The following is a 12,712-nucleotide window of genomic DNA, read 5'->3' as shown; positions in this document are numbered from 1 at the left end:
GCTTTCAATGTTGTTTCCGAATCGATAAATATGACAGACGTAGAAAATGCAAGGATGACAAGCCCGGGCTTTGACCCGGACCGTTTTGTTCATGTTTTTATGAAAAAAAGTAAAAGTTTTGACTGCAAGGACCAGAAGTGTGAAAATGGCTAAAGAATTAAAGCGGTAGGAATTAGCAAGTTTTTAGAAAAGGGATCAAAGTTGTCGAACCGTTAAAGTTTTGTGGCCAAACTTTAAATATTAAAAGGTTCCTAAATAGAAAAGGGATCAAAGTTGTCAAACCATTAAAGTTTTGTGGCCAAACTTTAAATATTAAAAGGTTCCTAAAAATGTAAAAATATCGATTATAAGGACCAAAAGTGTCAAAATGGCTAAAAAGTGAGGACCAAAGTTGTCAAACCGTTAATGTTTTGTGGCCAACCATTAAATATTAAAAGGTTCCTAAATAGAAAAGGGATCAAAGTTGTCAAACCGTTAAAGTTTTGTGGTCAAACATTAAATATTAAAAGGTTCCTAAAAAATGTAAAAATATCGATTATAAAGACCAAAAGTATCAAAATGGCTAAAAAATGAGGACCAAAGTTTTCAAGCGTTAAATTTGTCAAACCATTAAAGTTTTGTAGCCAAACTTTAAATATTAAAATGTTCCTAAATAGAAAAGGGATCATAGTTGTCAAACCGTTAAAGTTTTGTGACCAAACTTTAAATATTAAAAGGTTCCTAAAAAATGTAAAAATACCGATTACAATGACCAAAAGTGTCAAAATGGCTAAAAAATGAGGACCAAAGTTGTCAACCGTTAAAGTTTTGTGGCCAAACTTTAAAAATTAAAAGGTTCCTAAATAGAAAATGGATCAAAGTTGTCAAAGGGTTAAAGTTTTGTGGCCAAACTTTAAATATTAAAAGGTTCCTAAAAGATGTAAAAATATCGATTACAATGACCAAAAGTGTCAAAATGGCTAAAAAATGAGGACCAAAGTTGCCAAAGTACAAGGACCAATTCTGCCAAAAAAACAACATAAACTCCAGGGACTAAAATAGACAAAAATTGTAGAAGTTCATTATTCATAAGAAACAATTTCCATTATATATATATATATATATATATATATATATATATATATATATATATATATATATATATATATATAATACTAGCCGTTTACCCGCGCTAAGCGCCGGGCGGTAAAAAGTTTCTTTCGGAAGATAGTTTTAATGTGATTATTAGTTTCCTTTAGACGTGAGTTATTCATTGCGGCCAATTGTTAGACTATTTTGTGTCGAATAGTTCATTTCAACATATAGTTTCTTGCTAGGTGCATAGTTATACAATACGACAAAAGTTGAGTCTGCATCTCAAATAATGCATCTAATAGTTCATACTTGATTTTACAATATATAAATAGCAACAATCTGCAACCATATAGTTTTATACATTTATAATATGTCCAATATATAAGTTACACCAATCTGCAATCATGTTGCTTCATCTGCTAGCCCTGCATTAAACATCAAATAAGCATCTAAGATACATATTTGAAGAAATTGTCAAATAATAAGTTGTTGAATGTACATTGTTAATCACATAACACTTCTTTGTACACAATGTTTGATGTGTAGATTCCATCATTATCAAACGTTTTTTCCGGCTTTACTAATACCTTGGTATTGACACGTGATATTCCTCTGGACAACGCCACATAAAGCTGGCCATGTGAGAATACCGATTCTGGTAGATAAACACCTACATTTGGAATTGTTTGTCCCTGAGCTTTATTGATTGTCATAGAGAAACTAAGCTGAATTGGAAACTGCTTTCTCTTAAGTTTGAATGGGAACATCTCATCGTCAGACGGACATAGAGGAATTCTTGGTAAAAACACTCTTTTTCCAGCATGTTGGCCAACAGCTATCTCTGCATCAATGACATTTTGTTGGAAAGCTCGACATATCAATCTGGTGCCATTACATAACCCATTTGAAGGATCGATATTTCGCAAAAGTATTACAGGGCACCCAGTTTTTAACCGAAGATAATGAGGGGGTACACCACTAACATTTAGCGAGTTCAAATACTCCATCGGATATAAGTTATTTTTGTCATCTTCCGCTTCATCAAAACTATAGTAAACTTTTTGTTCGCCAGAAAATCATTCAATCAACTTATTATTAATCTCATCAACACATTCATTTTTAGTTGACAATATCGCCCTCGAAATGATAAATTTTGAATCGGCATCGTTGGATTGCAAAGAAGGAAATATTGCATAAATCAGAGCGTCCACTGATTTAGTTTTATCAGTGTATCAAATGGACATGTTATCAGGTATACGAATATAGGACTCGTCCAATGTTTCCTCCTTTCCATCACCGACTCATAATAAAAAAATCAGAAAACCATGGGTCATTTACCGCTCTCATGTTGATATTTAATCGAAGCCTTTTAACTGAAGCCCGTAGAGGTGACATTCGTAAGCTAGAGTCGACAATTTGTGCTCGAGTGCCACGTCTCACGACCGGCAACACTTGTCTAAAGTCACCTCCCATAACCATTATCTTTCCACCAAAAGGGAGCTTCTCATCTGTGATGTCTTGCATTGTCCGATCAACTTCTTTTACTGCCTGCCTCTTAGCCATTACTGCTTCATCCCATATGATTACCTTTGCCTCGCGAAGTATCTGATCCTTCCCACTTTGTTTAGTGATCTTGCTCATCGAGTCATTATCAAGATTGAGGGGAATTCCAAATCGTGAATGAGTTGTTCTCCCTCCTGGCATGTTGTTAGCCGCAACACCTGACGTGGCAGTTGCAAGTGCAATAAGACCACGGGCACGAATATTGGCCAACAAAGCTTTGTACAAAAATGTCTTTCCAGTTCCACCGGGACCATCTATGAAGAAGACACCCGGAATATTTTGATCCACATGCCTCATTATCTCATCATATGCAAACTTCTGGTCTGGATTGAGAGAGTCCCGCGCATGTAAGTCTTCATATTCCACATTTATAAAGTATTCTTCTTGCACCTCACGATAGCCTCTTGATTGTAAATCAATGTGTGCACTGACATTTGGAAGGTCGTAATCACTAAGCTTTTTACTCATAGATTCTAGGAAGACTCTAATGTCGATGAGGACCATATTTTGCACTCGCTCGGCACATCTATATTGTTTCCTATAATCTTCGGAAAGAGAATCATAGTGGTCATCCCATAACTTGCGAACATTTCCTGGTTCACAAAAAATCAGCATCGTCGCAAATAACCTTCTAAGTGTGCTGGGAAATTGAAATAAGGAAGCCTCTTCAAGACACTGTGATAAATTATCATCCGTCTCTATTAAACCTCTTTCAAGAGCTGTTTTTCGAAATGTAGGGTGTAATACACCATTGGCTGTGTATAAATCTTCAAAACAGGTAGGCCCGGTGATATGACACAAAAGCAGGCGTAGGTAGTATCTCTCTCCTTCAGCTGGATTAGCATAAACAAGTCAACCAACCATTGATTTATGTGCCAGGATCCTCCAACAATGGTTGCTCCGATTCCATGTAAAATGTTTGGGAAAATCCTTATACAAATATTCTCTCGCTTTTGAATCTTCTTTATTCTTCTTGAAAAATGTCGTCAACATTGAATCTTTTTCTTTCTCCCTATCAACAATGTCTTCCATTCTGTCACCGTCGTTGAACCTAACCAACTGTTGATTCGGGAGATGTATTTGCAAGGCCATCACACAAGGGTGGATTTTTGAAAGAGGAAAGCTAAAAACTCGCCATAATGCCTCAGGAGGGGACACATAACGTGTGTCTTGAAACTTTTTTATCTCATTAATAACAACATTTTCTTGGTCTTTATCAATATGGATAACTTGTTTGTCATGGCCCTTATAAACATATTTGAAGAGGTACTTCACAGACTTTATACTCGAACAAACCTCAACGTTGATATGACAATTAAACATCATTAACAACTTCAGGTTGTATGGAGCCATCCATCTGTTATCCAATGATGTATTTCTTACAGTAACCTCAATTCCATTATTTATCCTTCTATATAATGGATATGAGTCCTCTCCTTGTGATGTATTTTCATTGAATTGCCTAGGATATCTGAAACGACATATTTTTGGCACACCCTGCATACACGGACTTTTTTCTCGTAAGCTACCACAGGGACCGTGCATCATGTGACTTTTGACAAGATCATGCATTTCAGGAAACCTTATTGGGTCGGGAATTTCCGCACACACAAGTTTGTCATAATCGTCTGGATTATTCATCTTATATCTAGGGGTCATTATTAAGAGGAAATGTGCATGTGGCAATCCACGCTTTTGAAACTCTATCACATACACATATGACCCCACCACACCGATTATATGTCTCTGCAATAACTGTACCTTGAGATCCTCTAACTTAGCATGAAAAACTCTTGCAACAAGGTCCGGTCGATCTTGAGTTGACTGTCCAGGCAATAACTCATCATCGATTTCTTTCCATTTTGGGTTTCACGTCATTGTAAGAAATATTTCAGGCCTCCCATCATCTTGAACTAAAGCCATGGCATCCAGAAATCTTTGGCACATGTCACGTGGACCTCCAATGAAACTTGCAGGTAACACAACTCTCTGTCCAATCCTACTTGGTTGAGCCTCACCGGCATTGAAGCAATCAACAACGCCCTGGTATAAATCGGCTCTAACTTTTGTTTGGTTCTTTTCAACAAAAACCAAACGTGTAGTCTCAATCTTTATATAGGTATCTACTGCAAACTGTTGGAACAATCTCCCTCCCATCAAAATCACATTATCATTCGTCCGTATCTGGAACTTGTAACAATAGTACTCCCGCATACTTACAGTATTTCTACCTTTTTTTGAAGTAGATTCTGTGATATCATAATTTATGTGAAAAATATAAATTTGATATCCATATATTTAAGGCAATAGCTGTTACATGTTTTAAATATGTAAAAGAATGTTAAAGGCGTACCTTCTAAACCTTCATCATTATCTTCATTGTCACTATGAATTTCATCCATGGCGACGCCATATCTTGGTATTTTAGGATGCCATCCAGACTCACCATTGGGAAAGAATAAAGGATACGACAAAGGATCATAACAACCAAAGTGAGGTTGAATTTTAGTACTATAGTTATACCTCCCATAGACAATAATACTTCTTTTATATGCAGTGATGTTGTCATTTCCTTCAACCCAAATACCAGCAACCTATGCAAAGGTGTAGTTCAATAGGGTGATTAATATGATATGTATAATAATAAATATGACACATTTAATTTTAAAATGAATAAAGATAAATGTTAATATTCACACCTCAGATGTGGTCGGCTTATTGTACACCCTTTGGTCAAGTTCCACCGACGCATTCAAAGTCACTCTATAATTATCAAGCGGTCCTAGATCAGAAAGACGTTTAAATGTTCTAACGTACGGATTCGAAGCTAGAATACGTGTTAGTTTTTGAATGATTCTTCTATCAACATTCTTCCAGGAGGATCTCTGTGATATTTCAGCTTCACCGTCATAAAAATACAACTGTAAATACCTCGATTTTCCATCCCTTGAAATTAACTGATCGATATTATGATAGAGTGTTCCGTGCGCACAAAAAGTGTAAACTCCAGAATTCATATTGGCCAATTCTTTATCCACCTTTACACCCAGTGATGCGAAAGAAAAGTTTGAGTTATACGTCATTATCATACATACTTATAAAGCTAGCATTTTTTCTTGAATCTCATGCATTTGAAACCCCGATTATTTTTTCCTTTCACCACATTCATTTGAAACTCCCATGACTTTTCAATTTCTTTATAATAATAATAATAATTATAATTTGGTAATTAGGTTAAATAAATATCAAACCTAAAGTGTAATCATATATAAACTAAACTTCAATATTAAAATAATATTTTTACTTCTACTTATAAAATTATGTTTTTTATTAAAATAATATATTTAGTTCTACTTATAAATGATGCATTTTTCCTTTCACCACATTCATTTGAAACTCACATGTATTTTTCATTTCCCCACATTCATTTGAAACTTCCTTGACTTTTCAATTTTTTCTAATAATAAATATAAGTTGGTTAATAAGGTTAAATAAATATCAAACCTAAAGTGTAATCATCTATAAATTAAATTTTAATATTAAAATAATATATTTACTTCTACTTATAAAGTTATGTTTTTTAACTTTTAACATATTATAGTTAATTTATTAGTTTTAATATATTGTTGGATGTAACTATTATCATTTTAAAGATACAATTTTGGGAACAATTTGTATAATATACTTACATTATTAATTTAAATATAATATTATAGGGTCAACTTAAATATAAATTTTAGTTTAACTTAAACAACCCAAAAAATATTTTGTAAATAGTTAAAAATGATAAATTGTAGTGTCTTTCTAATAATGATTATAAGTTGGTTATTAAGGTTAAGTAAATATCAAACCTAAAGTGTATTCATAAATAAACTAAATTTCAATTTTAAAATAATATCTTTACTTATACTTATAAACTTATGTCTTTAAGTCTTAACATATTATACTTAATTTAATAGATTTAAAATGTTGTTATATGTAAACCATTATCAGTTTAAAGCTACAACTTTTGAACAGTTTGAACAAAATACTTAAATTGTTAATTTAAATATAAAATTACAGTGTCAACTTAAATATAAATTTCAGTTCCACTTAAAAAACCAAAGAATATTTTGTAATAGTTAAAAGTGATAAATTGTAGTGATGAATGCAAAAACTAAATTGTAATATCAATTTAACTAAAATATTTCCTAAAGATATTTTTATAATCGTGAAAAAAATTTCAAATAAGTAGCTTAAAATAATTTACAAAAAAAATAGTTAAAAATAAATCTATATAAATAATTATATTGTTACCTTTAAAATAAAAAAAAAAAACAATGTTTGATATTTTAACAAGTTATGATGATAGAAATTAAAATATTAAGCAAATAAATTTTAAAAATTAATTATTAATAACAACAACTATAAATAACATTAAACCAGATATTATATTTAAATGTATTCATAAGTAACTCGCTAACAGAAGTCATACAAACGATTGAGATTATGCAGTTATAATAGATTTATATATTATCATATAATTCAAAATAATATATAAATTATATCAATTTAGTATACAAATTATTATATCAAATTTAACAATAACGTTATTGTTATATTTTATAAAAAAAAAAAAAACATATGTTTGTAAAGACTTCAACTATATAGGTGTTTCTGCGCAACGCGCGGGTATTCGCCTTGTATTGTACCTGAAGCTTTCTTCTAGCTGCTCTTGCCTTGTGAAGAGTTGGTGCAATTCTGTGGGAATAGGGGAGTGTGTCAGTTTTGTCTTCCCACTCATGCAACAAAAGGTACGGAATTCATATTGTAGTCGCTTTGCTCCACAATAAACACAAGGATTTTGAGCCTTTAATATACGATGTTCCATACGGATATTTTCGTAAACAAAATCATACGGATCCTCCTGAAAGGCGTATACTCTTCTTTTTGTCATCATAGTTCGTTCCTTTCTTCGTTGATAATATTCTTTATTATAAGTACTCGTCCTCTAAGCAGCACTTATAACACTCAAAGAGGAATCTTCGTTGATATTTGTTTCGTTTGTCTCCATTGTAGTGCAACTTGTGAGTGTTGTAGGTTGACTACATCCTTCACCGTTAGCTATCCTTCTCATTTTGTTTTTCTCCTTTTTTCGTGCATAATAGTTTCTATTGTATCTTTTTCGATTTTCGACAAATATATTATTTGGATAAATAGTCATATATTATAAATGCAAATATATACTCATATAAACGACATACCTTTTTCTATATCTATCGGGTTTTGGGAATCATCACAGTTTTCGTTTCCCTTATCTACGGTCCTCATTGAACACTATAATGGAAATGTTAAGAATAAGAATATATTATATCATCAAGAATGTAACATTTTGTAATGTAGACCATGTGATTTAGTAGTGATGTATGTGTGTGTTTCAAAAAGCAACACAACCCTTAATAAATAACCAACTATAAAAACTTGTAATCCAAAAACATAATAGAAAAATAAACCACACATGAAGATTTTCATAGATATCCAAAAATTATTATTTATCAATTCATAAGTCAACACAAGAAAAATTATTATTTATGATAGAGTGTTCCGTGCGCACAAAAAGTGTCAAAATGGCTAAAAAATGAGAACCAAAGTTGCCAAAGTAAAAGGACCAATTCTGCCAAAAAACAACATAAAGTCCAGGGACTAATATAGACAAAAATTATAAAAATTCACTATTCATAAGAAACAATTTCCATTATATATATATATATATATATATATATATATATATATATATATATATATATATATATATATATATAAAGGCGAGTACAAGTATGTATGTACCTGGTTTTTCTAATCTTTTCGTGACTTTATGCAGAGAATCTAAGCGTAGACCCATATGGCATCTTTGTATGATTCAAAGCCTGAGATCACCGTATTTAATTTTAGTTTAATTTTTTATGTAGCATTATAACATAATGGATTATTGTTTAGTTTTATAAATAACAATTTCTTGTTATTTACAATTTTAATTTCATTCAAGTTTCCATTAATTGACTCAAGATTTAAATAAATAAGGTTAAATGATCGAATGGTACTTGCATGATGAATAGTCATTTCTTCAAGGTTAATATGCCTAAAGTTTAGGGAAAATGACTTATATAGGTAAGTATGTTTCAAAATCGTTCAAAAAATAACATTGAAGTTTGGTGTGTCTAGAAAACACCATCCAAGTAAAGCATTTGTACAAAAAACATCAACGAAGTACATTCTTTGTTCAAATTTGACCGTATGGTAACCGGCAATTACCGGTAAAAATAGGTAAAGGAAAAAAAAAAACAATAGGAAATGACTAAAATGGGAAACTATGTTTCAAAATCGTTCAAAAAACATCATCCAAGTTTGGTATGTTCAAAAAACACCATCTAAGTAAACTTTTTGTACACAAAACACCAACAAACTATATGTTTTGTTCAAATATTACCCACCGGTAACTGACTCTTACAGGTCAAATGAGGACTTGGTTTAACTATTATAACATGGTATAATAATTATTGACAAAACAATAAATGATATATTCTTCCTTTAAAAGTCGATTTAGGGTTTCTTCATGAACGAATGACATTATCTTCTCTTATGATTGCTCTTCTTCTTCTAAAGTGATGATCTTAAACTCAAGTCCAAAACCCTAATTCTTGACTTAAGGCAAAAAGGGCTCCAATAGGCCTCCCTCCCCCCTAAGGCCCAAATCCATAAAAAGCCCAAAAAGGCATCCAAGCCCAACTACAAGGCATCTAAGGCCTAATAGGTTGCTCGTTGTTAGAAGAGTTTATAGTCTTGACTGGTCCTTCATTTATTATCTGGTCTATAGATAGGCACGTCTCTTGTCCCTTCCTTGCTATTTTATTGTTTATATCATTTCTTTTGCATGTTTCCTGGGATATGGTTCCGATACTTGTGTACGATGTATTCGAATTTATATTTGTTTGTAACAAGTCGTGGTGTTTGTAATGCCCATTTGGTGATGGATAATGTAGGTTTTGGGGACCGAGTGTTCGGTTTGTGTTGGAGCCCAAGGACATATCAATAAGTATCAATTCGAGCCTTTATGAGGTTTAGGTTTATGTTTGAAATTTTGTAAGGCAAGGGGGAGTTTATAGAAGTGTAGAGCTTCTCGTTTGCTTCCTATGGATATAAAGAATGACGAAATCGAACTTAGAATGAAGAAGTTATGGTCTTCAGAAGATTGACGGTTCTTGACCCTAGCCGAGTACAATAGGCGTACGCTAGAAGTATGTCGAGCGTACTGGCTTGAAATCCAGATCGTAGAGGCTTCAACATATATTGGGCATGTGCATGGACTTGTTTAACTTAGGCCTCAGTCCCACCTAATTGTAGCAGGTCATTTTTTAGGCTTAAGGTCATGTTGGGGTTCTTGGGCCATATTGGGCCTTAGAGGCCTTGTAGTTGGGCTTGGATGCCTTTTTAGGCTTTTTACGGATTTGGGCATTAGTCGAAGGGAGGCTTATTGAGACATGGGTAAAGGAGCCCTTTTTGTCTTAAGTCAAGTACTAGGGTTTTGGACTTGAATTTGAGATCATCACTTTAGAAGAAGAAGAGCAATCATAGGAGAATATGAAGTCATTCGTTTATTAAGAAACCCTAAATCGATTTTTAAAGAAGGAATATATCATTTATTGTTTTGTCAATAATTATTACGCCATGTCATAATAGTTAAGTCAAGTCATCATTTAACCTGTAAGGGCCAGTTACTGGTGGGTAATATTTGAACAAAACATATAGTTTATTGGTGTTTTTTGAACATACCAAACTTGGATGGTGTTTTTTGAACGATTTTGAAACATAGTTACCCCTTTAAGTCATTTCCTCTTGTTTTTTTTCCTTTACTTATTTTTTACCGGTAATTGTCGGTTACACAAAATCAAATTTGAACAAAGAATGTACTTCGTTGGTGTTTTTTGTACAAATGCTTTAGTTGGATGGTGTCTTTTGAACGCACCAAACTTGAATGGTATTTTTTGAACAATTTTGAAACATAGTTACCCATATAAGTCATTTTCCCTAAAGTTTATCTTTTGCCAAATCAATAATATCACTGTAAAAAAATACTAAATTAATTCGATAAAAACAATTTTTAAACTCAAAAAAAAATACCAATAAATATTAATATTTTTACCTTCGAGAGTGTACATCCAACAATGAGTCATTATCATCAACTATAGGAATTGAGATAACTTCAGCTGCAAAAAAAGGAAGAAGATAAAACTACATAAAATCTGAAAATAATCAAAATGACCGATATACCCTTAATTGCCAAAAAAATTAAAAAACATAGAACTGTATAAAACCTAACATAGTCAAAATGACGGATATACCCTCAATCCTAAAACTAAAACACACCTTGCACAAACAACTTTAGTGTTGCTTCTCCAATTTTTGGAACCCATATAATACCCAAAAGTACCCAAAAGAGGTACTAACAAAAAGTAATGAATTAATAAACTTGAGATTGTCTTCTAGAAATAAATTAATGAACTTTGGAACTCGATAGAAAGATGTCATAGAGGGAGGCACTAACAAAAATCTTAATGAATTTAATTTAAAGAATAAACACGAACATTTTCAAACTTTTCTTTTTAATAAAAACCTATGACAAGAAATAATCAAAGGGCAAATCAAGACACCACGAAAACATTAAAAAAGGGCAATTAAGATGCAAAAAATTTCATTTCATAATGATATTACAAAACGGGGAGTTTTGTTAACATTTGACCTACGCTAATTTCATACAACTTGTCCAAGAATCACCAGTCCGGATGCAAAATTCTATGCCTTTTTGGGGGATTTTGCGGCTTTTTTGGGAGATTTAGGCGTCTTCTCAGCATCGACAGCTGCAGATTTCTTGGGCAACAAAACTGGATTGATGTTTGGTAGAACACCTCCACTAGCAATCGTCACACCAGCAAGCAATTTTCCCAATTCTTCATCGTTCCTCACAGCCAATAGCACATGTCTAGGGTTAATTCTCGTCTTCTTGTTATCTCTTGCTGCATTTCCAGCCAACTCCAAAACCTAGATTTCAATTTTGCAAAACAAATCAATCGCTAATTTCAACAACTATGAAAAAAATTAATAAAACAAAATCAAAACTTTAAAATATAAAAAAAAAAAAAAAAAAAAAAAAAAAAAAAAAAGAACTTGAATACTAACCTCAGCAGCGAGGTACTCAAGAACAGCAGCAAGATAGATCGGCGCACCAGATCCAGTTCGTTTAGCGTATCGGCCTCTTTTCAAAAACCTTGAGATTCTACCGACGGGAAACTGAAGCCCGGCCTTAACAGACTTTGTCACCGATTTCTTCCTCTCTCCGGCGCCTTTCCTTCCTCCCGCACCCTTTGTTGTCTTCCCGGACTCCATGATATCAGAATTGGAATAGTAATAGAGAGATTGAATTTATGTGTGTGATTTTGAATTTGAAAGCTCGATGATAAAACAAGAGAGGGAAGAAGAGTATATATAGTGGTGTTCGGTTGAATTGAATGTGGTAAGATCTAAATTAATCTGACGATTGAAAAGCATGCCATGCTGGCAATCCGTAACCAAAAAAATGAGCCCCGGATTTGGAAGGCGGATTTGTGAGATTTTTATCCAACGGTCAGAGATATGACATGCTGGCATCCGTGATCAACATGGTTCAACTGATTTTGTATTTAAATTTTCGATGTTACATCATCCACGAGGCCACAACTCCTTGTAAGATTTTCATATTATTTACCATACACTGGAGGTATTTTAGCTGCTTTTAAATATATTTGTAAGAGTAAATTACACAAATGGTCTCTATGGTTTAGGGTAATTTGCATATTTGGTTCCTAACTTATTTTTTTAACTCGGAAGGTTCCTACCGTTTGTTTTTGTTACGCGCTTGGTTCCTGTCTTACCTAAAAAAAACTATTTTGCCTTTGATTTTTTAATTTATTTAAATAAACACGCATTTAACCCAACCCTCATCACCTTACATTATCTACTCATTATTTTTTTCTATTTAAATAATAGTCTTTTTAGGTAAGAA

The 12,712-nt window shown here is 32.7% G+C and overlaps 3 protein-coding genes across 3 annotated transcripts; all 3 read right to left on the bottom strand.

Annotated features, from left to right (window-relative positions):
* Positions 1–1,577: 1,577 nt before the first annotated feature.
* Positions 1,578–2,081, bottom strand: LOC111884513 (uncharacterized). Its single transcript, XM_023880824.1, has one exon. It carries the CDS (start codon positions 2,079–2,081, stop codon positions 1,578–1,580), a length of 504 nt encoding a protein of 167 aa, XP_023736592.1.
* A 69-nt stretch (positions 2,082–2,150) lies between these two features.
* On the bottom strand, positions 2,151–4,296 carry LOC111884514 (uncharacterized). The gene is made up of 3 exons (XM_023880825.2): positions 3,528–4,296; positions 2,541–3,470; positions 2,151–2,284 (listed from the first exon to the last, which is right to left on the bottom strand). Exons 1-3 carry the CDS (start codon positions 4,294–4,296, stop codon positions 2,151–2,153), a joined length of 1,833 nt encoding a protein of 610 aa, XP_023736593.1.
* A 7,052-nt stretch (positions 4,297–11,348) lies between these two features.
* Positions 11,349–12,128, bottom strand: LOC111884544 (histone H2A.1). Its single transcript, XM_023880860.3, has 2 exons — positions 11,851–12,128; positions 11,349–11,712 (listed from the first exon to the last, which is right to left on the bottom strand). Exons 1-2 carry the CDS (start codon positions 12,055–12,057, stop codon positions 11,467–11,469), a joined length of 453 nt encoding a protein of 150 aa, XP_023736628.1. The 5' UTR covers positions 12,058–12,128; the 3' UTR covers positions 11,349–11,466.
* Positions 12,129–12,712: the final 584 nt, after the last annotated feature.

Source organism: Lactuca sativa, chromosome 9, assembly GCF_002870075.4.
Source record: "Lactuca sativa cultivar Salinas chromosome 9, Lsat_Salinas_v11, whole genome shotgun sequence".
In the NCBI taxonomy this organism is placed as follows: domain Eukaryota; kingdom Viridiplantae; phylum Streptophyta; class Magnoliopsida; order Asterales; family Asteraceae; genus Lactuca; species Lactuca sativa.
Note: the sequence above shows the minus strand (reverse complement) of the source record. Positions and strands in the feature narration are given on the sequence as shown.

Excerpts from the sequence above, each read along its gene's own strand:
- LOC111884513 (XM_023880824.1), bottom strand. The coding sequence starts at position 2,081 with ATGGAGTATTTGAACTCGCTAAATGTTAGTGGTGTACCCCCTCATTAT.
- LOC111884544 (XM_023880860.3), bottom strand. The coding sequence starts at position 12,057 with ATGGAGTCCGGGAAGACAACAAAGGGTGCGGGAGGAAGGAAAGGCGCC. Across the intron at positions 11,713-11,850 it reads TTGAGTACCTCGCTGCTGAG|GTTTTGGAGTTGGCTGGAAA; the intron begins GTTAGTATTCAA and ends ATTGAAATCTAG.
- LOC111884514 (XM_023880825.2), bottom strand. The coding sequence starts at position 4,296 with ATGACCCCTAGATATAAGATGAATAATCCAGACGATTATGACAAACTT. Across the intron at positions 3,471-3,527 it reads ATGGAATCGGAGCAACCATT|CTGAAGGAGAGAGATACTAC; the intron begins GTTGGAGGATCC and ends ATGCTAATCCAG. Across the intron at positions 2,285-2,540 it reads AAAGATAATGGTTATGGGAG|TGGACGCTCTGATTTATGCA; the intron begins GTGACTTTAGAC and ends AAACTAAATCAG.